The sequence below is a fragment of the Dendrobates tinctorius genome, unplaced genomic scaffold (genome assembly GCF_039654945.1).
Source record: "Dendrobates tinctorius isolate UK_male_01 unplaced genomic scaffold, ASM3965494v1 ptg000424l, whole genome shotgun sequence".
NCBI classification, from domain to species: Eukaryota; Metazoa; Chordata; class Amphibia; order Anura; family Dendrobatidae; genus Dendrobates; species Dendrobates tinctorius.
The window spans coordinates 1,567,949-1,595,687 of NW_027362088.1; the positions used below are offsets into that span (position 1 = coordinate 1,567,949).

The window sequence follows — 27,739 nt, forward strand, 5'->3', positions numbered from 1 at the left end:
CAGTACAGATACTGGGGGATGTTATATCGGGGGCAGTACAGATACTGGGGGATATTATATCGGGGGCAGTACAGATACTGGGGGATGTTATATCGGGGGCAGTACAGATACTGGGGGATGTTATATCGGGGGCAGGGCACTTACATTATGTGGGCATCGCACAGTGGGCGTGGTAAATAGTTATTGTGGGCGTGTTTCTCGTGTAGTGGGTGGAGACTTCTCTTGAGGCTTTAGTATTCTTCGTCGCGTTGGGCGGATCTCTGCAGAGTAGAGGGGCGGGGTTAGCGGTGAGAGGGGCGGGGTTAGCCTTGAGGGGGCGGGTTTGTTTGTTAGGGGCGGGGTAACTTCGTTTGCTCCGTCCCTTGCAGCGTGTACGCTGTGACGTCAGACGCAGCTCCCCGGACGCGGCGCTGTTGTGGTACTCGAGGCCGCGGCTCCGGGCTCCTCTAGGCCGCACGATGGCGGAGACCAAGGTGATCTACCACCTGGACGAGGAGGAGACGCCGTACCTGGTGAAGGTGCCCGTGCCGGCCTCCGACATCCGCCTGCGGGACTTCAAGGCGGCGCTCGGACGGGGGGCATGCCAAGTATTTCTTCAAAGCTATGGACCAGGACTTTGGGTACCGGGACTGCCGACATCACCTCAGTGTATCGCTGTAGCGCTATATCCCCCTCCACCATTATCCCCCCTCGTGTTTCCATCCTCCAACCCCCCTGTATCCCTCCTCCTCCCACCCCCCCTGTATCCCTCCTCCTCCCCCCCCCCCTGTATCCCTCCTCCTCCCCCCCCCCCCTGTATCCCTCCTCCTCCCCCCCCCCTGTATCCCTCCTCCTCCCCCCCCCCCGTATCCCTCCTCCCCCCCCCCTGTATCCCTCCTCCTCCCCCCACCCTGTATCCCTCCTCCTCCCCGTATCCCTCCTCCTCCCCGTATCCCTCTCCCCCCGTATCCCTCTGCCCCCCCCCGTATCCCTCTGCCCCCCCGTATCCCTCTGCCCCCCCGTATCCCTCTGCCCCCCCGTATCCCTCTGCCCCCCCCGTATCCCTCTGCCCCCCCGTATCCCTCTGCCCCCCCGTATCCCTCTGCCCCCCCGTATCCCTCTGCCCCCCCGTATCCCTCTGCCCCCCCGTATCCCTCTGCCCCCCCGTATCCCTCTGCCCCCCCGTATCCCTCTGCCCCCCCCCGTATCCCTCTGCCCCCCCCCCGTATCCCTCTGCCCCCCCCCCCGTATCCCTCTGCCCCCCCCCCGTATCCCTCTGCCCCCCCCCCGTATCCCTCTGCCCCCCCCCCCGTATCCCTCTGCCCCCCCCCGTATCCCTCTGCCCCCCCCCCGTATCCCTCTGCCCCCCCCCGTATCCCTCTGCCCCCCCCCGTATCCCTCTGCCCCCCCCCCGTATCCCTCTGCCCCCCCCCGTATCCCTCTGCCCCCCCCCGTATCCCTCTGCCCCCCCCCCCCGTATCCCTCTGCCCCCCCCGTATCCCTCTGCCCCCCCCGTATCCCTCTGCCCCCCCCGTATCCCCCCCCTCTGCCCCCCCCCCGTATCCCTCTGCCCCCCCGTATCCCTCTGCCCCCCCGTATCCCTCTGCCCCCCCGTATCCCTCTGCCCCCCCGTATCCCTCTGCCCCCCCCGTATCCCTCTCCCCCCTGTATCCCTCTCCCCCCCCCCGTATCCCTCTCCCCCCCCCGTATCCCTCTCCCCCCCCCCCCGTATCCCTCTTCCCCCGTATCCCTCTTCCCCCGTATCCCTCTTCCCCCGTATCCCTCTTCTCCCGTATCCCTCTTCCCCCGTATCCCTCTCCCCCCCCCCGTATCCCTCTCCCCCCCCCCCCGTATCCCTCTCCCCCCCCGTATCCCTCTCCCCCCCCCGTATCCCTCTCCCCCCCCCGTATCCCTCTCCCCCCCCCCCTGTATCCCTCTCCCCCCCCCCTGTATCCCTCTCCCCCCCCCCCTGTATCCCTCTCCCCCCCCCCTGTATCCCTCTCCCCCCCCCCGTATCCCTCTCCCCCCCCCCCGTATCCCTCTCCCCCCCCCCCGTATCCCTCTCCCCCCCCCCCGTATCCCTCTCCCCCCCCCCCGTATCCCTCTCCCCCCCCCCCCGTATCCCTCTCCCCCTCCCCCGTATCCCTCTCCCCCTCCCCCGTATCCCCTCTCCCCCTCCCCCGTATCCCTCTCCCCCTCCCCCGTATCCCCTCTCCCCCTCCCCCGTATCCCTCTCCCCTCCCCCGTATCCCTCTCCCCCCTCCCCCGTATCCCTCTCCCCCTCCCCCGTATCCCTCTCCCCCTCCCCCGTATCCCTCCCCCCTCCCCCGTATCCCTCTCCCCCTCCCCCGTATCCCTCTCCCCCTCCCCCGTATCCCTCTCCCCCTCCCCCGTATCCCTCTCCCCCTCCCCCGTATCCCCCTCCCCCGTATCCCTCGCCCCCCTCCCCCGTATCCCTCGCCCCCTCCCCCGTATCCCTCGCCCCCCTCCCCCCGTATCCCTCGCCCCCTCCCCCGTATCCCTCGCCCCCTCCCCCGTATCCCTCGCCCCCTCCCCCGTATCCCTCGCCCCCTCCCCCGTATCCCTCTCCCCCTCCCCCGTATCCCTCCCCCCCCCACCGTATCCCTCTCCCCCCCCCCCGTATCCCTCTCCCCCCCCCCCGTATCCCTCTCCCCCCCCCCCCGTATCCCTCTCCCCCCCCCCCCCCGTATCCCTCTCCCCCCCCCCCCGTATCCCTCTCCCCCCCCCCCGTATCCCTCTCCCCCCCCCCCCCGTATCCCTCTCCCCCTCCCCCGTATCCCTCTCCCCCTCCCCGTATCCCTCTCCCCCTCCCCCGTATCCCTCTCCCCCTCCTCCGTATCCCTCGCCCCCCTCCCCCGTATCCCTCGCCCCCTCCCCCGTATCCCTCGCCCCCTCCCCCGTATCCCTCGCCCCCTCCCCCGTATCCCTCCTCTTCCCCCCCCCGTATCCCTCCTCTTCCCCCCCCCCGTATCCCTCCTCTTCCCCCCCCCCGTATCCCTCCTCTTCCCCCCCCCCGTATCCCTCCTCTTCCCCCCCCCGTATCCCTCCTCTTCCCCCCCCCGTATCCCTCCTCTTCCCCCCCCCGTATCCCTCCTCTTCCCCCCCGTATCCCTCCTCTTCCCCCCCCGTATCCCTCCTCTTCCCCCCCCCCCGTATCCCTCCTCTTCCCCCCCCCCCGTATCCCTCCTCTTCCCCCCCCCTGTATCCCTCCTCTTCCCCCCCCCTGTATCCCTCCTCTTCCCCCCCCCTGTATCCCTCCTCTTCCCCCCCCCCCGTATCCCTCCTCTTCCCCCCCCGTATCCCTCCTCTTCCCCCCCCCGTATCCCTCCTCTTCCCCCCCCCCGTATCCCTCCTCTTCCCCCCCCCCTTATCCCTCCTCTTCCCCCCCCCCCCGTATCCCTCCTCTTCCCCCCCCCCGTATCCCTCCTCTTCCCCCCCCCCGTATCCCTCCTCTTCCCCCCCCCCGTATCCCTCCTCTTCCCCCCCCGTATCCCTCCTCTTCCCCCCCCGTATCCCTCCTCTTCCCCCCCCCGTATCCCTCCTCTTCCCCCCCCCCGTATCCCTCCTCTTCCCCCCCCCGTATCCCTCCTCTTCCCCCCCCCCCGTATCCCTCCTCTTCCCCCCCCCCGTATCCCTCCTCTTCCCCCCCCCCCGTATCCCTCCTCTTCCCCCCCCCCCGTATCCCTCCTCTTCCCCCCCCCCCCGTATCCCTCCTCTTCCCCCCCCCCCGTATCCCTCCTCTTCCCCCCCCCCGTATCCCTCCTCTTCCCCCCCCCCGTATCCCTCCTCTTCCCCCCCCCCGTATCCCTCCTCTTCCCCCCCCCCCGTATCCCTCCTCTTCCCCCCCCCCGTATCCCTCCTCTTCCCCCCCCCCCGTATCCCTCCTCTTCCCCCCCCCCCCCGTATCCCTCCTCTTCCCCCCCCCCTGTATCCCTCCTCTTCCCCCCCCTCCTCTTCCCGCCCTCTTCCCTCTCTTCCCGCCCCTCCTCTTTCCCCCCCCTCCTCTTTCCCCCCCCTCCCTCCTCTTTCCCCCCCCTCCTCTTTCCCCCCCCTCCTCTTTCCCCCCCCTCCTCTTTCCCCCCCCTCCTCCTCCTTCCCCCCCCTCCTCTTTCCCCCCCCCTCCTCTTTCCCCCCCCCTCCTCTTCCCCCCCCTCCTCTTTCCCCCCCCCTCCTCTTTCCCCCCCCCCTCCTCTTCCCCCCCCCCCCCTCCTCTTTCCCCCCCCCTCCTCTTTCCCCCCCCCTCCTCTTTCCCCCCCCCTCCTCTTTCCCCCCCCCCTCCTCTTTCCCCCCCCTCCTCTTTCCCCCCCTCCTCTTTCCCCCCCCTCCTCTTTCCCCCCCCTCCTCTTTCCCCCCCCTCCTCTTTCCCCCCCTCCTCTTTCCCCCCCCTCCTCTTTCCCCCCCCCTCCTCTTTCCCCCCCCCTCCTCTTCCCCCCCCCCCCCTCCTCTTTCCCCCCCCTCCTCTTCCCCCCCCCTCCTCTTTCCCCCCCCCTCCTCTTTCCCCCCCCCTCCTCTTTCCCCCCCCCTCCTCTTTCCCCCCCCCTCCTCTTCCCCCCCCCTCCTCTTCCCCCCCCCCCTCCTCTTCCCCCCCGTATCCCTCCTCTTCCCCCCCCCGTATCCCTCCTCTTCCCCCCCCCGTATCCCTCCTCTCCTCCTCTTCCCCCCCCCGTATCCCTCCTCTTCCCCCCCCCCCGTATCCCTCCTCTTCCCCCCCCCCGTATCCCTCCTCTTCCCCCCCCCCCGTATCCCTCCTCTTCCCCCCCCCCGTATCCCTCCTCTTCCCCCCCCCCGTATCCCTCCTCTTCCCCCCCCCCCCCGTATCCCTCCTCTTCCCCCCCCCCCGTCCTCCTTCCCCCCCCCCCGTATCCCTCCTCTTCCCCCCCCCGTATCCCTCCTCTTCCCCCCCCCGTATCCCTCCTCTTCCCCCCCCCGTATCCCTCCTCTTCCCCCTCCGTATCCCTCCTCTTCCCCCCCTCCGTATCCCTCCTCTTCCCCCCCTCCGTATCCCTCCTCCTCCCCCCTCCGTATCCCTCCTCCTCCCCCCCTCCGTATCCGTAGCGCTATATCCCCCTCCACCATTATCCCCCTCGTGTTTCCATCCTCCAACCCCCCTGTATCCCTCCTCCTCCCCCCCTCCGTATCCCTCCTCCTCCCCCCCTCCGTATCCCTCCTCCTCCCCCCCTCCGTATCCCTCCTCCTCCCCCCCTCCGTATCCCTCCTCCTCCCCCCCTCCGTATCCCTCCTCCTCCCCCCCTCCGTATCCCTCCTCCTCCCCCCCTCCGTATCCCTCCTCCCCCCCGTGCCCCTCTGTCTCCCCCCCCTCCTGCGTCGTTCCTCTCTCCCCCCTCCTGCGTCGTTCCTCTCTCCCCCCTCCCTTTCTCTCCTGTCTCCGCACCCCGTCACACTCGCCCTCCCTTTCTCTCCTGTCTCCGCCCCCCTTCACACTCGCCCTCCCTTTCTCTCCTGTCTCCGCACCCCTTCATGTTGATGTGATGTTTGGATACATGTGGTGGCTCCGCCCCCTTGGACGCCATCTTTTGATGCTTTCTCTGTGCCCCTGCAGGGTCGTGAAGGAGGAGATCTCAGATGATAACGCTAAACTGCCGTGTTTCAATGGTCGTGTAGTATCGTGGGTAAGTATGCTCGAGACCTCTATGGGGTGCGGTGGGATTGCAACGGCTCCAGATGTCGGTGGTGCGGTGAGATTGCAACGGCTCCAGATGTCGGTGGTGCGGTGGGATTGCAACAGCTCTGGCTGTCGGGGGTGCGGTGGGATTGCAACAGCTCTGGCTGTCGGGGTGCGGTGGGATTGCAACAGCTCTGGCTGTCGGGGTGCGGTGGGATTGCAACAGCTCTGGCTGTCGGGGGTGCTGTGGGATTGCAACAGCTCTGGCTGTCGGGGGTGCTGTGGGATTGGAACAGCTCTGGCTGTCGGTGGTGCGGTGGGATTGCAACAGCTCTGGCTGTCGGTGGTGCGGTGGGATTGCAACAGCTCTGGCTGTCGGGGGTGCTGTGGGATTGGAACAGCTCTGGCTGTCGGGGGTGCGGTGGGATTGCAACTGCTCTGGCTGTCTGGGGTGCGGTGGGATTGCAACAGCTCTGGCTGTCGGGGTGCGGTGGGATTGCAACTGCTCTGGCTGTCGGGGGTGCGGTGAGATTGGAACAGCTCTGGCTGTCGGGGTGCGGTGAGATTGCAACGGCTCCAGATGTCGGTGGTGCGGTGGGATTGCAACAGCTCTGGCTGTCGGTGGTGCGGTGGGATTGCAACAGCTCTGGCTGTCGGGGTGCGGTGGGGTTGCAACAGCTCTGGCTGTCGGGGGTGCGGTGGGATTGCAACAGCTCTGGCTGTCGGGGGTGCGGTGGGATTGCAACAGCTCTGGCTGTCGGGGGTGCTGTGGGATTGCAACAGCTCTGGCTGTCGGGGGTGCTGTGGGATTGGAACAGCTCCGGCTGTCGGGGGTGCGGTGGGATTGGAACGGCTCTGGCTGTCGGGGGTGCGATGGGATTGCAATGGCTCTGGCTGTCGGGGGTGCGGTGGGATTGCAACGGCTCTGGCTGTCGGGGGTGCGGTGGGATTGCAACGGTTCTGGCCCCCTGGGTCTGTGACATCATATACCTTTTTCCTGGTAGTTGGTGTCTGCTGAGAACACGCCTCCTGAGCAGGCTCCTCCCCCTCCTCCGGATGTGCGGCCTGAACCTTCCCCACTTCCTCCTCCACTCCCCCCACCGCCTGCAGAGAGAACCAGCGGCATTGGGGATTCCCGGCCTCCCTCCTTCCAGTGAGTGTGTCCCCTTGCCTTCCCTTCCCCGCGCCTTCCATTCCTCGCCCCTTTCCTATGCCACGCCTTTCATTCCCTGCCCCTTCCGTTCCCCGTGCTGCGCCTTCCCTTTCCCAATCCTTTTCTTTCGTGTGCCTTCCCTTCCCCGCCCCTTTCCTGTGTGCTTTCCCTTTCCTGCGCCGTGCCTTCCCCGCCAATTCCCACGCCGCGCCTTCCATTCCCCGTCCCTTTCATTTCCTGCGCCTTCCCTTCCCCGCCCCTTTCCCACTCTGCACCTTCCATTCCCCGCTATTTTCCTGCACCGCACATTCCCCGCCCCTTTCCCACGCCACTCCTTCCATTTTCTGCCCCTTCCGTTTCCCGTGCTGCGCCTTCCTTTCCCCACCCTTTTTCTTTCCTGTGTGCCTTCCCTTTCCTGCTCCGTGCCTTCCCCACCCCTTTCCTGCGCCTTCCCCGCCATTTCCTGCGCCGCGCCTTCCATTCCCTGCCTCTTTTCCCGGCCCCTTTCCCACGCCGTGCCTTCCATTCCCCGCTATTTTCCTGCACCGCACCTTCCCTTCCCCGCCCTTTTCCTGCACGTTCCCTTCCCCGCCCCTTTCCCACGCCATGCCTTCCATTCCCCGCTATTTTCCTGCACCGCACCTTCCCTTCCCCGCCCTTTTCCTGCACCGCCCCTTCCCTTCCCCGCCCCTTTCCCGCGCCACGCCTTCCATTTCCTGCGCTTACCCTGCCCCTTCCCTTTCCCTATCCGTGCCTTCCATTCCCCGCATCGGTGGGAAATATTATAGGTAAATATTATTTTTATGTCTTAGTCCTAACGTGTGCGACAGTGCCGAGAACCTGGACCAGGAGACCGAGACGGATTCTGTGGTGTCTGTACGGCGAGAGCGGCCGCGTCGGAGAGAGAGCGGAGACCAAGGTCAGGGCGTCATGAGCGTGCACCCCCAGGCAGGAGGCGATGTGGATGACATGTGTACTTTGGGGGGGGGGGACTCGTGCTTTCTACCGGCCGGGAGGTGTGGTGGATGTACACCTACTTTGCCGGGGAGGGGGAGGTGCTCATGCGCTCCTTCTGCCGGCCAGTGGAAGGGGGAGACGGCTGTGGTTCTGGGGGGAGGTCTTGCACATTCTATATCGGCCTGTGATTGGCGTTGGTTGCTTTGCAGGCGGTGGTCGGGCTCTGAATGGCCGTGGGGAGCGTCACCTCTCTGGATATGAGTCATCCTCCACCCTCCTGACCAGTGAAATAGAGACCAGCATCTGTGACTCTGAGGAAGATGACGCCATGAGCAGGTGCATCCCACTGCTCCCAGCATGCACTGTTCCCTGCACTGTCCCTTAACTTCTGTGTGTATATGTGGGGGGCTCTGTGCCCTGTGTGTGTGTGTGGGGGGCTCTGTGCCCTGTGTGTGTGTGTGGGGGGCTCTGTGCCCTGTGTGTGTGTGTGGGGGGCTCTGTGCCCTGTGTGTGTGTGTGGGGGGCTCTGTGCCCTGTGAGTGTGTGTGGGGGGCTCTGTGCCCTGTGAGTGTGTGTGGGGGGCTCTGTGCCCTGTGTGTGTGTGTGGGGGGCTCTGTGCCCTGTGTGTGTGTGTGGGGGGCTCTGTGCCCTGTGTGTGTGTGTGGGGGGCTCTGTGCCCTGTGTGTGTGTGTGTGGGGGGCTCTGTGCCCTGTGTGTGTGTGTGTGGGGGGCTCTGTGCCCTGTGTGTGTGTGTGGGGGGCTCTGTGCCCTGTGAGTGTGTGTGTGGGGGGCTCTGTGCCCTGTGTGTGTGGGGGGCTCTGTGCCCTGTGTGTGTGTGGGGGGGGCTCTGTGCCCTGTGTGTGTGTGGGGGGGGCTCTGTGCCCTGTGTGTGGGGGGGGGCTCTGTGCCCTGTGTGTGGGGGGGGGCTCTGTGCCCTGTGTGTGGGGGGGGGCTCTGTGCCCTGTGTGTGTGTGGGGGGGGGCTCTGTGCCCTGTGTGTGTGTGGGGGGGGCTCTGTGCCCTGTATATGTGTGTGGGGGGGGGCTCTGTGCCCTGTATATGTGTGTGGGGGGGGCTCTGTGCCCTGTATATGTGTGTGGGGGGGGCTCTGTGCCCTGTGTGGGGGGGGCTCTGTGCCCTGTGTGTGTGTGGGGGGGGGCTCTGTGCCATGTGTGTGTGTGGGGGGGGATCTGTGCCCTGTGTGTGTGTGGGGGGGGCTCTGTGCCATGTGTGTGTGGGGGGGGGGGCTCTGTGCCATGTGTGTGTGTGGGGGCTCTAATCATGTGACCCTGTACTGTCCTTTTTATGTGGTGTCTTATTCCCTGATGTTTAGGTTCAGCAGCTCCACCGAGCAGAGCAGCGCATCTCGTCTGCTGAAGCGTCACCGCCGGAGGCGTAAGCAGCGACCCCCGCGCCTTGACAGGGTGAGTAGAGTGTGATGAGGCGGCTGTGCCCCCCGCGCTCCTCCGTGGCCGCCGTGCCCCGCGCTCCTCCGTGGCCGCCGTGCCCCGCGCTCCTCCGTGGCCGCCGTGCCCCGCGCTCCTCCGTGGCCGCCGTGCCCCGCGCTCCTCCGTGGCCGCCGTGCCCCGCGCTCCTCCGTGGCCGCCGTGCCCCGCGCTCCTCCGTGGCCGCCGTGCCCCGCGCTCCTCCGTGGCCGCCGTGCCCCTGCCCCGCGCTCTTACGTAGCCGCCGTGCCCCTGCCCCGCGCTCTTACGTAGCCGCCGTGCCACTGCTCCACTGTTCTCTTTCAGGCCTCCTCGCTCAGCAGTGTGACGGACTCCACCATGTCCCTGAACATCATCACAGTGACTCTGAATATGGGTGAGAGCGGTCTATGTGGTGTGGGAAGGGTTGCTGTCAGAGGGCTCGTACGTGGTGTGGGGTTCCCGGCCTGGGGCTCGCGTATGTGGTGGGGGTGTTTGTGTACTCGGTGCTTCTCTCTGATATTTCCTCATTGTGTTCAGAGAAATACAACTTCTTGGGCATCTCCATTGTGGGGCAGAGTAACGAGCGCGGGGACGGAGGCATCTACATCGGATCCATTATGAAGGGTGGAGCTGTGGCAGCTGATGGTAGGATTGAGCCAGGGGACATGCTGCTGCAGGTGAGAACACAATTCCCCCCCCCCCCCCCCCCCCCCCCGGCATCCTTCCAACCCCCCATCCCCACCTTGACACCCCACCAATTATCTACTCCCCCTGCCCCCCACCCCCACCAACTATCTATTCCCCCACACACACACACACACCAGTGATCTGCACCCTCACTCTCTACACCAATTATCTACCCCCCCACACACACACACATACACACATTATGGGGAATCGGGGGGGTCGGTGGGCGCCCAAGTCCGCTAGCCGAAACCGCATGGACCAAGGATCATCCTGCCCAACGCCCGCTCTCCCGTTATGGTGGACAACACAGGGTGAGGGCAAAACAGTGCGGGTATGCTTTATTGTACCACAAAACAGGCAGATAACACACAGAACAGTCCCAGCACAGGACCCAAGATGGTGCACATTAGAGTCTCACCCTTCTGCTGACTCGCTGGGATAATGGCAGATGTTACGTTAGAGCTCCCAGGGTCACTACCCCACCTGTGATACACACACACAGAGAGGAGATAATGACAAGTGGAGGGAGGTGACAGGCCATAGAGTCCATACAAGGTCCAAAGCCAGTTGACACGAGAGTCACCACCTGGCTTCTCCGAACATCTCCATGGAGCCAGGCAACCAAACGTATCCAAGGTTCAGCGATGGTCAAAGGAGCAGGTCTGTATTCTTCCAACCGGAGCCAAAACCCCCTTGGGTTTAAGCTTTAATAGAAAAGGTACGGTGCTTACAATAAAAGGATAATAAAAAATATGGAAATAAAAAGTGACATACAAACAAAATAAAAGTGAGAAGCTTACAGAAATATCTAAACTTTGCAGTATGGCATTCTGCTCTCTGAGGGGGGGATGAATATGGCATGGCTCACACCAGCTTGCCTGTCCCTCAGTCTGTGAACATCTTTCTTTGTGTAAAGGCCTAATTTATAGATTTAACCTGGAAATCAGATTTCTAGACCAGCCTCTCATGTTAATATTCTAATTGCTGGTTTGTGACTGGATCATGGCGACTCTACCAATGAATACATTATCTTTCTCTGAACGCTGTTTGTGTAACTTTTCTTTCTCATAGTAAATAGATAGTGTCAGGCTTCAATTTGGCATCTCTCCATCAAAGACACTAGGAGGTGTGAAATGTTTCCAATTCTGTGTGTGTTCTCAGGAAGCCCCCTGGGGTTGAGACCAGGAAAACTGTCCTTTTCTCATGACCTTTGTGAAGAGCTGCAGTGTAAGGACAGATCCTAAGTTACTGCTGGTCATACATCCATACAAATACATATTTCACTACCCCCCCTTCCTACCGCCCACCCATCTCCCTTCTTTCTTCCGCATTCCTTCTTCCTTCCGCCTCCCTCTCTTGTTTTGTCCGTCTGTCCATCCAACCCGCACTGCCTTCCCTTGTTTCGTCTGTCTGTCCGACCCTTGCCGCCCTCTTTCCTTCCCTTGCTTAGTCCGTCCGACCCTCGCTTCCCTCCCTCTCTTGTTTCGTCCGTCCGACCCTCACCGCACTCCCTCCATCCCTTGTTTTGTCTGTCCGACCCTCACCGCTCTCCCTGCCTCTCTTGTTTCGTCCGTCCGACCCACCTCCCTCCAATTCCCTCGTTTCGTCAGTCCGTCCAACCCTCAGCGCCCTCCCTCGTTTCGTCCGTCCGACTCTCGCCGCCATCCCTCTTGTTTTGTCCGTCTGACCCTCGCCGCCCTCCCTCTCGTTTTGTCCGTCTGACCCTCGCCGCCCTCCCTCTCGTTTTGTCCGTCTGACCCTCGCCGCCCTCCCTCCCTCGTTTCGTCCGTCCGACCCTCGCCGCCCTCCCTCCCTCGTTTCGTCCGTCCGACCCTCGCCGCCCTCCCTCCCTCGTTTCGTCCGTCCGACCCTCGCCGCCCTCCCTCCCTCGTTTCGTCCGTCCGACCCTCGCCGCCCTCCCTCCCTCGTTTCGTCCGTCCGACCCTCGCCGCCCTCCCTCCCTCGTTTCTTCCGTCCGACCCTCGCCGCCCTCCCTCCCTCGTTTCTTCCGTCCGACCCTCGCCGCCCTCCCTCCCTCGTTTCGTCCGTCTGACCCTCGCCGCCCTCCCTCCCTCGTTTCGTCCGTCTGACCCTCGCCGCCCTCCCTCCCTCGTTTCGTCCGCCTGACCCTCGCCGCCCTTCCTCCCTCGTTTCGTCCGTCCGACCCTCGCCGTCCTACATCCCTCCTTTGTGTTGTCCGTCCGACCCTCGCCTCCTTCCCTTGTTTCGTCCGTCCAACCCTCACGACCCTCCCTCCCTTGTTTCGTCCGTAAGTCACGCACCACCCTTCCTCCATTGTTGTGCATCCGACCGACCCTCACTTCCATTTGTCCCTATCTTGTTTTGTTTGTCCATTAGACCGATCCTCACCGCCCTCCCTTCCTACCTTGTTCCGTCCGTCCAACCCTCATGGCTCTCCCTCCCTTGTTTTGTCCATCTGACCCTCACCGCCCTCCCTCCCTTGTTTCGTCCGTCTGTCCGTCCGACCCTCGCCGCCCTCTTTCCCTCCCTTGCTTAGTTCGTCCAACCCTCACCGCTCTCCCTCCATACCTTGTTTCGTCCGTCCGACCCTCACCGCTCTCCCTCCATACCTTGTTTCGTCCGTCCGACCCTCACCGCTCTCGCTGCCTCCCTTGTTTCGTCCATCCGACCCACCGCCCTCCCTCCCTTGTTTCGTCTGTAAGTCATGCACCGCCCGCCCTCCCTTGTTCCGTCCGTCCAACCCTTATGGCTCTCCCTCTCTCCCTTTTTTTTTTTTTTCTGTCCGACCCTTATCGCCCTCCCCGTTTTCGTCCGTCCGATCCTCACTGCCTTCCCTCCCTTGTTTTGTGCGTCCGACCCTCGCCGCCCTCCCTCCCTTGTTTTGTCCGTCCGACCCTCACCGCCCTCCCTCCCTTGTTTCGTCCGTCTGTCCATCCGACCCTTGCCGCCCTCTTTCCTTCCCTTGCTTCGTCCATCCGACCCTCACTGCTCTCCCTCCATCCCTTGTTTCGTCCGTCCGACCCTCACCGCTCTCCCTCCATCCCTTGTTTCATCCGTCCGACCCTCACTGCTCTCCCTCCCTCCCTTGTTTTGTCCGTCCGACCCTCGCCGCCCTCCCTCCCTTGTTTTGTCCGTCCGACCCTCGCCGCCCTCCAGTAGGGAGGATGGTGAGGGTTGGATGGACGAAAAGGGAGGCAGCCCTTTTCGTCCATCCAACCCTCACCATCCTCCCTACTTTGTTTGGTCCGACGACCCTCACTGCCCTCCCTTCCTTGTTTCGTCTATCCGACCCTCACCTCCCTCCCTTGTTTTGTCCGTACGTCACGCACCACCCTTCCTCCCTTTGTTCTTTCGTCCGACCCTCTGTCCCTCCCTTGTTTCATCCATCCTTCCGGCCCTCACATCCCTCCTTACTTCCGCTCCTCGATGAGATCCTGTATCTTGTGCAGGTGAATGACATTAACTTTGAGAACATGAGCAATGATGACGCGGTGCGGGTCCTGCGAGACATCGTCCATAAACCCGGGTAAGCGAGCCGGCAGCAGGTGTACAGGGTGTTGGGACACAGAGTGTAGGGGCAGGGCAGGCAGGTAAGTTTGTGAATCATTCCTGTGATTCTCTTTCAGGCCAATTGTATTGACTGTTGCGAAGTGCTGGGATCCTTCTCCACAGGGTTACTTCACACTGCCACGCAGTAAGTGCCGCCCCACTCCCAGCCAGCTGGTTTGTCGAGCTGCCTCTCCCTTCTCGTTTGCCGTAGCCCTCGGTTTGTTGCACCACCTCCTGTTTCTCATCTGCCATAGCCCTCTGTTTGCTGCGCCGGCTGCACCTTCTTATCCTTGGCTCTTGGTTTGCCTGCCGCCTTCCCCTTCTCTACCGTCTCGACCCTCTGTTGCCTGCCACCTCCCCCTTCTCTACCTTCTCCGACTTGGCCCTTTGTTTGCCTGCCGCCTCCCCCTACTATACCTTCTGCCTCGGCCTTCTGTTTGCCTCCCGCCTCTCCCTTCTCTACCTTGTTCGCCTTGGCCCTCTGTTTGCCTGCAGCCTCCCCCTTCTCTACCTCCTCCGCCTCGGGCCTCGGTTTGCCTGCAGCCTCCCCCTTCTCCTCTCCTGCCCTCGGTTTACCACTACATATGACTGCCAAAAGACATTCACTCATGTAATGTACAAACCGGGGAGACACACCTGAACCTGACAGATCCCTGTTCAGACTAAGAAAAGCCCTTCTCTGACCTTGGTCTTCCTGACCCCGGAATTGACACCCTAAGGTAACGCAGTGGCGCCCCCACTTGATGGAGGCTTACCCTGAATGTCTTTAGCAGCTCCTAGGATCGGTAGAGCAGCAATTTCCCTAGGAATAAAGGAATCGCACATGAAACCACTGTAACCAACATAACCTACAACAAAGTGAATGAATCCAACAAAGTCTGTCACCAGCAGGAAACACCAGTTGGGGATGATATATACAGCTGCACCTGAAAGGTGATAGGACAGAGTAAATTAAAAACATCTGTCACCCCAAAACCAACAGAAACGAAGATAACAGAGCTAAAGCACCCAAAGAAAATGTGAATCTGTTGTGGCTGAGTGGAAAGAGACGCCGACCGCAGAATTAAGGGTTCGTGTCCAAATGCTTAACAATATCCCACCTTCTACGAGGGGCTAGTGGACCCACCTAGATACCCCAACTGCTGACGTCGCAGATAGAACTACCTCACTAGGCAATCGGCATGTAGGTCTTTAACATCCACCCAGAAGTTATCCTTCTAATTAACAAGATACTACAGTTACTCTCTTACACGTCTGAATTTCAAGACTTATTCCACCTCATACTGCTTGTCCTCCTCCAAATGTACTTCAGTACTGTCCTGAGGACCCGGCGTCCCTTCAAACTTTTTAAGAGACTTGGAAGGAATTTATTAATCCTCCATGCAGCTGGGAGTTGGAGTTTAATAGTCACCTGATTAATGATCTTGATTGTCTTATACAGTCCAACAAATTTAGGAGCAAATTTTCTAGCTGGAGCTTTAAGACTGAGATTTTTAGAGGATAACAAGACAAAATCTCCCACCTCAAAGATAGGAGCCCTCCAACGTCTGCGGGCCGCAGTTCTTTTGGTCCGATTGCAAGTTACCAGAAGACCTCTTTTAAGTACTCTGCAGACCTTAATCAAACACTGGTACAGTGAACTGCAAACCTGAAACATATCTGACAACCCCACAACAAAGAAGGTGGGGCATCGGTAGCCGTAAGGGTACAGTTATTGAATGTGAACTCGGCCAAAGAAAGAGGATCCACCCAGTCCTCCTGATTAGATGAGACAAAACATCTAAATATTGCTCCTGGTTCATTCTCTCCATCTGACCATTAGTGTCAGGATGATAACCTGAACGTTTATGGAATAAAATTCATGGACTTATGTGCGCTGCTAAGCAAGATACCAAATCCAGGTCACGTAGATAGATTAATCATTTCCCTAAATGATGATCTACGTAACCTGGATTTGGTATCTTGTTTAGCAGCGCACATAAGTCCATAAAAGTTTGTTTGCGGCCACTGAGTGGACCATTGGACGTGCAGCAAGCTGGCAACTGATTCTATATGCTTGAATCTCTCCTGGAAAGGTGAGTAAATTTCTTTATTTCTTAAAATCAACCCGGATAAGACCCTCTTGTGCTCTTTTATTCCTATAGTTTATACGTATTATAGGATGATAACCTGAGGAGAACAAAAGCTTCCCAACCTAGCGCAAAAGCCACGCCGGAAACTGAACCCCTCTATCCAACATAATGTTTTTGGGAATCTCATCTAACTTAACGACATCAGATAAAGAATGGAGGTAAACTCTTAGCCATAGGCAATTTTGATAGCGAGACCAAGTGGAGCATCTTACCAAAACAGTCCACAACCACAGTATTACCACTAGAATTAGGCAAATCCATGATAAACTCCACAGACAGGTGGCTCCAAGGGCAAGTGGGAACCTCGTTGGACAAAAGAATCCCTGCCGTAGCCTGGCAAGAGGCCTTAGACCTGGCGTAAATCCTGCACTTCCAGACATGATTATCCACCTCTTTTCAAGCACTCTGCCTACCAAAATGACCTGGAAAGCGCGTTCTAGGTGGCAGAGGAACAAGGATGTCCAGTCAATACAGTCATGTACTTTGTTAATAAGATCAGTGCGGCGCATGGAAGGCACACAACACTTACCGGGTGGCATGCCCTCTAGTGCACCCTCCTGAGCTTCGACAGCACTTTGAGATCGATTACCCAATGCCACCCATTCACTAAGAATTTCAACTGGATTTTTGTCCCTCAAATCCAGAGCAAAAGTACGTGATAAGGCATCCGCCTTAAATTCTTAGTACCAGGGATATATGTCACATAGAAATCAAACTGAGCGAAAAAGAGGGTGCCTCGGGCTTGTCAGGTACTTAGCGGCGTCAACATGCAGTAAGTTTTTGTGATCAGTAAAGACCATTGTTCTATTCCTTGACCCCTCCAGCCAATGTCTCCATTCCTTGAAAGCTCTATTAACCGCCGAGAGTTCCCGATCGCTTCTATATCATATTCTCTGTGTGAGAATTTCCAAGGAAAAAGCACAAGGATGAAAGTAACCGTCCTCCTTCTGTGAGAAAAACAGCAGCCAGAAGAAGCACTAGAAGAGACCCGTGCACACTACTAAGGAAGGTGCCGTAGTAGGCTCCCACACATGAGCTAATAAAAATAAACTAGGAACTCAACTTAAAGATGAATTGTTTTAATGTAAGTCAAGGCAAAACGTTTCGGCCATATTTGGCCCCTCAGTATGGTCACCTTCACAAGAGTATGGGGGGTTAAAAGAGGAAAATCCCCCATGGTAAATAAGCCAGAGGACCTGGATGTGTGCACGTGCCTGGAGAAAGACACAGCGTAGACCGGTAGGGGAAGGTATTTAAATCTGCACCCAAACGGTGATAGGGCAGACAAACAGGGTAAATCAAAAATGCCTGTTACCCAAAACGGACAAAAAAAATAGAACTAAAGCACCCAAAAGAAAAGGTGACTTTGTTGTGGCTCATCGGAAAGAGACGCCGACCACAGATCACACGATCAAAGGGTCAAATCCTGACGCATGACACCGCGCCGCCACTCCCGTCTTTGCCTTGGCCTTCGATTTGCCTGCCGCCTCCCCCTTATCTACCACTTTCTCCTTGGCCCGCTGTTTGCATGCGCCTCTTCCCTCGGCTTGCTGCCGTTTCCTTGGCCCTCAGTTTGCTGCATCTTTCCCTTCTCCATCTTGGCTTGCCGCTCCGCCTCTCCCTTCTTTGCCTCGGCTTTCAGTTGCTACTTATACCTCTCCCTTCTCTCCCCCCTCTTCCTGGGCCCTCTGTTTGCAGCTCTGCCTCCCCTGAGAGCACCTTGGCCCTCGGTTTGGCACTGTCTCCTCGCCGTTCTTCTCCGCCTCTGCCTTTGGTGCGCTGCCTCCCCCTTCTTCTCGGCTTCGGCTTGCCTACCGCCTCCTTCTCTACCCCCAGCGCCTCAACCTTTGCTTTCTGCGCTGCCTCCCCCTTCTCATCCACTGCAGTTTTCTGTGCCCCCCTTCTCCGCCTCGGATTGCCGCATTGCATCCCCCTTTTCCTCCACATCAGCCCTTGGCTTGTCGCACCCCCTCCCTGTTCTCTGCCTCTGCCCTCGGTTTTCTCTTCCTAGGTTTGTCATGCCTTCTCCTCTGCCTGGGCCCTTGGTTTGCCTCACCTTCTCCTTCACCTCGGCCCTAGGTTTGCCTTGCTACCTCCCCATTCACAGCCTTTGCCTTCGTTTTTCTGTGCTGTCTCTCACTTTGTTCTTTCTGTAGATGAACCCATTCAGCCAATTGACCCTGCAGCCTGGGTGTCACACTCCGCGGCCATGAGCGGCTCGTTCCCCGTGTATCCGGGCAGTGCGTCCATGAGCAGCATGACCTCCAGCACATCGGTGACAGAGACTGAGCGTGAGTGCCATATGGTTGGTGGTTGTGCCTGCTGAGGTGGTTTGTGGGTTGTCCCGCCTCACTGTCTCTCTCTTTGCAGTCTCACATGCTCTCCCCCCGGTGTCTCTCTTCAGCCTTTCCATTCATACAGACTTGGCTTCTGTGGTGAAGGTTATGGCATCTCCAGAATCTGGCCTTGAAGTCCGAGATCGCATGTGGCTGAAGATCACTATCCCCAACGCTTTTCTAGGTACAGTGCAACCAGAATACCAGAATTGAGTTGGTCACGGAAGGCCGGACCAAGGCCGGGGAGTGGCTGCGGAAGGCCGGACCAAGGCCGGGGAGTGGCTGGGGAAGGCCGGACCGTGGGAGGGGAGTGGCTGGGGAAGGCTGGGCCGAGTGCGGGGAGTGGCCGGGGAAGGCCGGGCCGAGTGCGGGGAGTGGCCGGAGAAGGCCGGGCCGAGTGCGGGGAGTGGCCGGAGAAGGCCGGGCCGAGTGCGGGGAGTGGCCGGAGAAGGCCGGGCCGAGTGCGGGGAGTGGCCGGAGAAGGCCGGGCCGAGTGCGGGGAGTGGCCGGAGAAGGCCGGGCCGAGTGCGGGGAGTGGCCGGAGAAGGCCGGGCCGAGTGCGTGGAGTGGCCGGAGAAGGCCGGGCCGTGGGCGGGGAGTGTCTTGGGAAGGCCGGGCCGTGGGCGGGGAGTGTCTTGGGAAGGCCGGGCCGTGGGCGGGGAGTGGCTGGGGAAGGCCGGGCCGTGGGCGGGGAGTGGCTGGGGAAGGCCGGGTCGAGTGCGGGGAGTGTCTTGGGAAGGCCGGGCCGTGGGCGGGGAGTGGCTGGGGAAGGCCGGGCCGTGGGCGGGGAGTGTCTTGGGAAGGCCGGACCGAGGACGGGGAGTGGCTGGGGAAGGCCGGACCGAGGACGGGGAGTGGCTGGGGAAGGCCGGACCGTGGACGGGGAGTGGCTGGGGAAGGCCGGGCCGAGGACGGGGAGTGGCTGGGGAAGGCCGGACCGTGGACGGGGAGTGGCTGGGGAAGGCCGGGGAGTGTCTTGGGAAGGCCGGACCGTGGGCGGGGAGTGTCTTGGGAAGGCCGGGCCGTGGTCGGGGAGTGTCTTGGGAAGGCCGGACCGTGGGCGGGGAGTGGCTGGGGAAGGCCGGACCGAGGACGGGGAGTGGCTGGGGAAGGCCGGACCGAGGACGGGGAGTGGCTGGGGAAGGCCGGACCGTGGACGGGGAGTGGCTGGGGAAGGCCGGGCCGAGTGCGGGGAGTGGCTGGGGAAGGCCGGGCCGAGTGCGGGGAGTGGCTGGGGAAGGCCGGGCCGAGTGCGGGGAGTGGCTGGGGAAGGCCGGGCCGTGGGCGGGGAGTGTCTTGGGAAGGCCGGGCCGTGGGCGGGGAGTGTCTTGGGAAGGCCGGACCGTGGGCGTGGAGTGGCTGGGGAAGGCCGGACCGAGGACGGGGAGTGGCTGGGGAAGGCCGGACCGAGGACGGGGAGTGGCTGGGGAAGGCCGGACCGTGGACGGGGAGTGGCTGGAGAAGGCCGGGCCGAGTGCGGGGAGTGGCTGGGGAAGGCCGGGCCGAGTGCGGGGAGTGGCTGGGGAAGGGCGGGGAGTGTCTTGGGAAGGCCGGACCGTGGGCGGGGAGTGTCTTGGGAAGGCCGGGCCGTGGGCGGGGAGTGTCTTGGGAAGGCCGGACCGTGGGCGGGGAGTGGCTGGGGAAGGCCGGACCGTGGGCGGGGAGTGGCTGGGGAAGGCTGGACCGAGGCCGGACCGAGGACGGGGAGTGGCTGGGGAAGGCCGGACCGAGGACGGGGAGTGGCTGGGGAAGGCCGGACCGAGGACGGGGAGTGGCTGGGGAAGGCCGGACCGAGGACGGGGAGTGGCTGGGGAAGGCCGGACCGAGGGCGGGGAGTGGCTGGGGAAGGCCGGACCGAGGGCGGGGAGTGGCTGGGGAAGGCCGGACCGAGGGCGGGGAGTGGACTGGTAAGCAAAAGGTAGTGAGGAGGCCATAGCAAGATGAAGTGGGGGAGCTTAAAGCAATGGTAAGGTGGTGGTAGCACCCCGGGGTTGTTTCACAATATTTTGGGAATTTCGTACCTGTCTTGTGTGGTCAGTGATGTAGGCTAGGAGGGTTTTGGTGGGACCATGGTGTAGGCTATCCTTCCTGCAGCTTGTCTGCTCTCCTCTCCTAGGTTCGGACGTGGTGGACTGGCTGTACCACCATGTTGAAGGCTTTCAGGACAGGCGAGAGGCTCGAAAATTTGCCAGTAACTTGCTGAAGGCCGGATTCATCCGTCACACTGTCAATAAGATCACCTTCTCGGAGCAGTGCTACTATATCTTCGGGGACCTGACCAGCTGCGAGAACTGTAAGTGCCTGAGAGGAGTCGCTCCATTTTATACCAATTCCAGAGCGCTGCTGCCACCTATCGTTAATAATACATTGGGTGCTATAGTAGTACACTGCACCATGTGCTGTAAATGTTCCCATCAGAATTTGGGAAAGTTGTCAAATGTTTTATAAATGTCAGTTCTGTTCCTGATCTCAGCTGTTAGTGGAGATTAATCTGTGCTGCACTTTATGCACATGCTCAGTAGTGACCGGGACTGTGCAGTGTTATACCCCAGAGCTGCACTTTATGCACATGCTCAGTAGTGACCTGGACTGTGCAGTATTATACCCCAGAGCTGCACTTTATGCACATGCTCAGTAGTGACCTGGACTGTGCAGTGTTATACCCCAGAGCTGCACTTTATGTACAGGCTCAGTAGTGACCGGGACTGTGCAGTGTTATACCCCAGAGCTGCACTTTATGCACATGCTCAGTAGTGACCTGGACTGTGCAGTATTATACCCCAGAGCTGCACTTTATGCACATGCTCAGTAGTGACCTGGACTGTGCAGTGTTATACCCCAGAGCTGCACTTTATGCACATGCTCAGTAGTGACCTGGACTGTGCAGTGTTATACCCCAGAGCTGCACTTTATGCACATGCTCAGTAGTGACCGGGACTGTGCAGTGTTATACCCCAGAGCTGCACTTTATGCACATGCTCAGTAGTGACCTGGACTGTGCAGTATTATACCCCAGAGCTGCACTTTATGCACATGCTCAGTAGTGACCTGGACTGTGCAGTGTTATACCCCAGAGCTGCACTTTATGCACATGCTCAGTAGTGACCGGGATTGTGCAGTATTATACCACAGAGCTGCACTTTATGCACATGCTGAGTAGTGACCGGGGCTGTGCAGTAAACCCCAGAGCTGCACTTTATGTACATGCTGTGTAGTGACCGGGGCTGTGCAGTGTTATACCCCAGAGCTGCACTTTATGCACATGCTCAGTAGTGACCTGGACTGTGCAGTATTATACCCCAGAGCTGCACTTTATGCACATGCTCAGTAGTGACCTGGACTGTGCAGTATTATACCCCAGAGCTGCACTTTATGCACATGCTCAGTAGTGACCGGGGCTGTGCAGTATTATACCCCAGAGCTGCACTTTATGTACAGTACATGCTCAGTAGTGACCGAGGCTGTGCAGTATTATACCCCAGAGCTGCACTTTATGCACATGCTGAGTAGTGACCGGGGCTGTGCAGTAAACCCCAGAGCTGCACTTTATGCACATGCTGTGTAGTGACCGGGGCTGTGCAGTGTTATACCCCAGAGCTGCACTTTATGTACATGCTCAGTAGTGACCGGGCTGTGCAGTATTATACCCCAGAGCTGCACTTTATGCACATGCTCAGTAGTCACCGATGCTGTGCAGTATTATACCCCAGAGCTGCACTTTATGTACAGGCTCAGTAGTGACCGGGCTGTGCAGTATTATACCCCAGAGCTGCACTTTATGCACATGCTCAGTAGTGACCGATGCTGTGCAGTATTATACCCCAGAGCTGCACTTTATGTACATGCTCAGTAGTGACCGGGCTGTGCAGTATTATACCCCAGAGCTGCACTTTATGTACAGGCTCAGTAGTGACCGGGCTGTGCAGTATTATACCCCAGAGCTGCACTTTATGCACATGCTCAGTAGTCACCGATGCTGTGCAGTATTATACCCCAGAGCTGCACTTTATGTACAGGCTCAGTAGTGACCGGGCTGTGCAGTATTATACCCCAGAGCTGCACTTTATGCACATGCTCAGTAGTGACCGATGCTGTGCAGTATTATACCCCAGAGCTGCACTTTATGTACATGCTCAGTAGTGACCGGGCTGTGCAGTATTATACCCCAGAGCTGCACTTTATGTACATGCTGAGTAGTCACCGATGCTGTGCAGTATTATACCCCAGAGCTGCACTTTATGTACAGGCTCAGTAGTGACCGGGCTGTGCAGTATTATACCCCAGAGCTGCACTTTATGTACATGCTCAGTAGTGACCGGGCTGTGCAGTATTATACCCCAGAGCTGCACTTTATACACATGCTGAGTACTGACCGGGGCTGTGCAGTATTATACCCCAGAGCTGCACTTTATGCACATGCTCAGTAGTCACCGATGCTGTGCAGTATTATACCCCAGAGCTGCACTTTATGCACATGCTCAGTAGTGACCGGGACTGTGCAGTATTATACCCCAGAGCTGCGCTTTATGCACATGCTCAGTAGTGACCGGGGCTGTGCAGTATTATACCCCAGAGCTGCACTTTATACACATGCTCAGTAGTGACTGGGCTGTGCAGTATTATACCCCAGAGCTGCACTTTATGCACATGCTCAGTAGTGACCGGGGCTGTGCAGTATTATACCCCAGAGCTGCCTTTATGCACATGCTGAGTACTGACCGGGATTGTGCAGTATTATACCACAGAGCTGCACTTTATGCACATGCTGAGTAGTGACCGATGCGGTGCAGTATTATACCCCAGAGCTGCCTTTATGCACATGCTCAGTACTGACCGGGGCTGTGCAGTATTATACCCCAGAGCTGCATTTTATACACATGCTGAGTACTGACCGGGGCTGTGCAGTATTATACCCCAGAGCTGCACTTTATGCACATGCTGAGTACTGACCGGGGCTGTGCAGTATTATACCCCAGAGCTGCACTTTATGTACATGCTCAGTACTGACCGAGGCTGTGCAGTATTATACCCCAGAGATGCACTTTATGCACATGCTGAGTTCTGACCGGGCTGTGCAGTATTATACCCCAGAGCTGCACTTTGTGCACATGCTGAGTAGTGACCGGGCTGTGCAGTGTTATACCCCAGAGCTGCACTTTGTGCACATGCTCAGTAGTGACCTGGACTGTGCAGTATTATACCCCAGAGCTGCACTTTGTGCACATGCTCAGTAGTGACCGGGCTGTGCAGTGTTATACCCCAGAGCTGCACTTTATGCACATGCTCAGTAGTGACCGGTGCTTTGCAGTATTATACCCCAGAGCTGCACTTTATGCACATGCTCAGTAGTGACCGGGGCTGTGCAGTATTATACCCCAGAGCTGCACTTTATGTACATGCTGAGTAGTGACCGGTGCTGTGCAGTATTATACCCCAGAGCTGCACTTTATGCACATGCTCAGTAGTGACCGGGGCTGTGCAGTATTATACCCCAGAGCTGAACTTTATGTACATGCTGAGTAGTGACCGGTGCTGTGCAGTATTATACCCCAGAGCTGCACTTTATGTACATGCTGAGTAGTGACCGGGGCTGTGCAGTATTATACCCCAGAGCTGCACTTTATGCACATGCTGAGTAGTGACCGGTGCTGTGCCGTATTATACCCCAGAGCTGCACTTTATGCACATGCTCAGTACTGACCGAGGCTGTGCAGTATTATACCCCAGAGCTGCACTTTATGCACATGCTGAGTAGTGACCGGTGCTGTGCAGTATTATACCCCAGAGCTGCACTTTATGCACATGCTCAGTAGTGACCGATGCTGTGCAGTATTATACCCCAGAGCTGCACTTTGTGCACATGCTCAGTAGTGACAGGGCTGTGCAGTGTTATACCCCAGAGCTGTACTTTGTGCACATGATCAGTAGTGACCAATGCTGTGCAGAATTATACCCCAGAGCTGCACTTTATGCACATGCTCAGTACTGACCGGGCTGTGCAGTATTATACCCCAGAGCTGCACTTTATGCACATGCTCAGTAGTGACCGGGGCTGTGCAGTATTATACCACAGAGCTGCACTTTATGCACATGCTCAGTAGTGACCGGGGCTGTACAGTATTATACCCCAGAGCTGCACTTTATGCACATGCTCAGTAGTGACCGGGGCTGTGCAGTGTTATACCCCAGAGCTGCACTTTATGCACATGCTCAGTAGTGACCGGTGCTGTGCAGTATTATACCCCAGAGCTGCACTTTGTGCACATGCTCAGTAGTGACCTGGACTGTGCAGTATTATACCCCAGAGCTGCACTTTATGCACATGCTCAGTAGTGACCGGGGCTGTGCAGTGTTATACCCCAGAGCTGCACTTTATGTACATGCTGAGTAGTGACCGGTGCTGTGCAGTATTATACCCCAGAGCTGCACTTTATGTACATGCTGAGTAGTGACCGGGGCTGTGCAGTATTATACCCCAGAGCTGCACTTTATGCACATGCTGAGTAGTGACCGGTGCTGTGCCGTATTATACCCCAGAGCTGCACTTTATGCACATGCTCAGTACTGACCGAGGCTGTGCAGTATTATACCCCAGAGCTGCACTTTATGCACATGCTGAGTAGTGACCGGTGCTGTGCAGTATTATACCCCAGAGCTGCACTTTATGCACATGCTCAGTAGTGACCGATGCTGTGCAGTATTATACCCCAGAGCTGCACTTTGTGCACATGCTCAGTAGTGACAGGGCTGTGCAGTGTTATACCCCAGAGCTGTACTTTGTGCACATGATCAGTAGTGACCAATGCTGTGCAGAATTATACCCCAGAGCTGCACTTTATGCACATGCTCAGTACTGACCGGGCTGTGCAGTATTATACCCCAGAGCTGCACTTTATGCACATGCTCAGTAGTGACCGGGGCTGTGCAGTATTATACCACAGAGCTGCACTTTATGCACATGCTCAGTAGTGACCGGGGCTGTACAGTATTATACCCCAGAGCTGCACTTTATGCACATGCTCAGTAGTGACCGGGGCTGTGCAGTGTTATACCCCAGAGCTGCACTTTATGCACATGCTCAGTAGTGACCAGGGCTGTGGAGTCGGAGTCAGGGAAATAGAGAAGTGTGAGTTGGAGGTTTGGCTTACTGACTCCACAGCCCTGGGTGGCAGTATGGTGCCACGGGGTGGAGGGGGTAAGAGTCTGGTGCTCTTGAGGGGAGGATTTGGGCACAGTGCCTGCACTCTCGTCACTTTGCTGTCCTTTCTTGCAGACATGGCCAATCTCTCCCTGAATGACAATGATGGCTCGAGTGGAGCTTCTGATCAGGACACTCTGGCTCCCCTGCCGCTTCCTGGAGCGTCTCCGTGGCCTCTGCTTCCCACCTTCTCCTACCAGTATCCGGCCCCTCATCCCTACAGCGCCCAGCCCCCCGCTTACCACGAGCTCTCCTCCTATAGCTACGGCCTTGGCAGTGCCGGGAGCCAGCACAGTGAAGGTGAGTGTCCGCCCCGTGCCGGAGAGGTCACTGCGTCCTCTGGGGAGTAACTGAGATCTTACCCACAATCCTCCTTTCCTCTACAGGGAGCAGGAGCAGCGGCTCTACGCGCAGTGATGGGGGTCGTGGGGTTCAGAAGGAAGATCGTTCTGGAGGTGGTGGAGACTCAAAGTCTGGCTCAGGTAGTGAGTCTGAATATTCCACCCGGAGTAGCCTAAGGAGGAGTGGAGAAGCGGGGCCCCCCAGTGAACGCTCCACATCCACCCGCTCACAAGTAGCATCTCACCACCCTCCATCGGTACACTCATATCCTGCCCCGGGGGTCCCGCTCTCCTACAACCCCATGATGCTGATGATGATGCCTCCACCTCCTCTGCCACCACAGTCATGTCCTCCATCATCTGTTCCTCCTGGAGCTCCACCTCTGGTGCGTGACCTGGCATCCGTACCTCCAGAGCTGACGGCTAGCCGTCAGTCTTTCCACATGGCGATGGGTAACCCCAGCGAGTTCTTTGTGGATGTCATGTGATGCGGAGCAGTGTGCGCTTCTTAACACTAATACATTTCAGTGATCTCCTAATCGAGCACAGAGGCCGATGGCGTGGTGGAGTCCAGGGCGGAGGAGCCTGCCAGTTATGACCAAAACTAGTATCCCGATGGTGAGGAGATGGCAGCTTCTTACATGGTACGTGTGGGCAGGAGACCCCCGACTATCGAACTTTGCCTCAGACACTAATTGTATCCATGCACATGTATGATGTAGAGCAGATGGTACGGGCGCCACCGCCTTGATTATGAAGTATAGTTTTATTGTTTCTCCATATTAGCAGTGTTTGTTTTAGTCCTCCCTTCTGTGGCCGGTGTACGGCGTCAGGAGGGGGGACACGTAAGAGCGTTGTAAGCTTATGTTACTATGTTATAACTCCATGTAATGCTGTGGCTGTGAACCCAACCGATCCTTCCAGCGATCACTGATGACGAGACTCATCTGCCTGGAGTACGACAAACCGATCATTGATAGCCGGATCATTGCTCATTAGTGATCTGCCTGGAGCACAAGCCGATTATCAATGGCCGGATCAGTGCTCATTAGTGATCTGCCTGGAGCACAAGCCGATTATCAATGGCCGGATCAGTGCTCATTAGTGATCTGCCTGGAGCACAAGCCGATTATCAATGGCCGGATCAGTGCTCATTAGTGATCTGCCTGGAGCACAAGCCGATTATCAATGGCCGGATCAGTGGTCATTAGTGATCGGCCTGGAGCACAAGCAGATTATCAATGGCCGGATCAGTGGTCATTAGTGATCGGCCTGGAGCACAAGCCGATTATCAATGGCCGGATCAGTGGTCATTAGTGATCTGCCTGGAGCACAAGCCGATTATCAATGGCTGGATCAGTGGTCATTAGTGATCTGCCTGGAGCACAAGCCGATTATCAATGGCCGGATCAGTGCTCATTAGTGATCTGCCTGGAGAACAAGCCGATTATCAATGGCCGGATCAGTGGTCATTAGTGATCGGCCTGGAGCACAAGCAGATTATCAATGGCCGGATCAGTGGTCATTAGTGATCGGCCTGGAGCACAAGCCGATTATCAATGGCCGGATCAGTGGTCATTAGTGATCGGCCTGGAGTACGACAAACCGATCAGTGATAGCCGGATCAGTGCTCATTAGTGATCGGCCTGGAGCACCAGCCGATTATCTATGGCCGGATCAGTGGTCATTAGTGATCGGCCTGGAGCACCAGCCAATTATCTATGGCCGGATCAGTGGTCATTAGTGATCGGCCTGGAGCACCAGCCGATTATCTATGGCCGGATCAGTGGTCATTAGTGATCGGCCTGGAGCACCAGCCGATTATTTATGGCCGGATCAGTGGTCATTAGTGATCGGCATGGAGTACAATGAGACTATCATGGATGGCTGGATCAGTGCTCATCACTGATCGGCCTGGAGTACAATGAGACTATCATGGATGGCCGGATCAGTGCTCATCACTGATCGGCCTGGGATTAATGTGATCTGTATGGCATACGACGAGTCTATCATCAATGGCTGGATCAATAATGAGCCTGGAGTACGACAAGCCGATTGGCAGCTGGTTCAGTGTGCTCACTGATCCTGCTCCCCTCCGTCACTGATGAGCAGACTCGACTGCCTGCAGTATGATAAGCTGATCACCGATGGCTGGATCTTTGTGCTCTTGGATCCTCAGGATGTGACCTGTGCCTTGTGCGAGTGAAGGAAGAAGTATGTGACCCCACGGTGTGGGCCTCCGCCGCGGAGGAATAAGTGCCTCTATTACTTGCTTTTTATGGTATTTATTACTTTTTTAGCGTATAAACCCAACAATAAAATGTAAAAAGAAAAAAAAAAAAAGTATTTTATAAA

At 58.5% G+C, this 27,739-nt stretch overlaps 1 protein-coding gene across 1 annotated transcript; it reads left to right on the plus strand.

Annotated features, from left to right (window-relative positions):
• The first annotated feature begins 357 nt into the window (after positions 1-357).
• On the plus strand, positions 358-27,739 carry DVL2 (dishevelled segment polarity protein 2). Its single transcript, XM_073564053.1, is given in 16 exon segments — positions 358-580; positions 582-620; positions 5,561-5,630; positions 6,628-6,776; positions 7,589-7,695; positions 7,943-8,069; positions 9,066-9,156; positions 9,484-9,553; positions 9,697-9,836; positions 13,278-13,354; positions 13,455-13,522; positions 17,666-17,800; positions 17,880-18,029; positions 19,962-20,138; positions 25,119-25,343; positions 25,430-27,739. Coding segments are annotated over 16 exon segments (2,190 nt in total). The 5' UTR covers positions 358-458; the 3' UTR covers positions 25,873-27,739.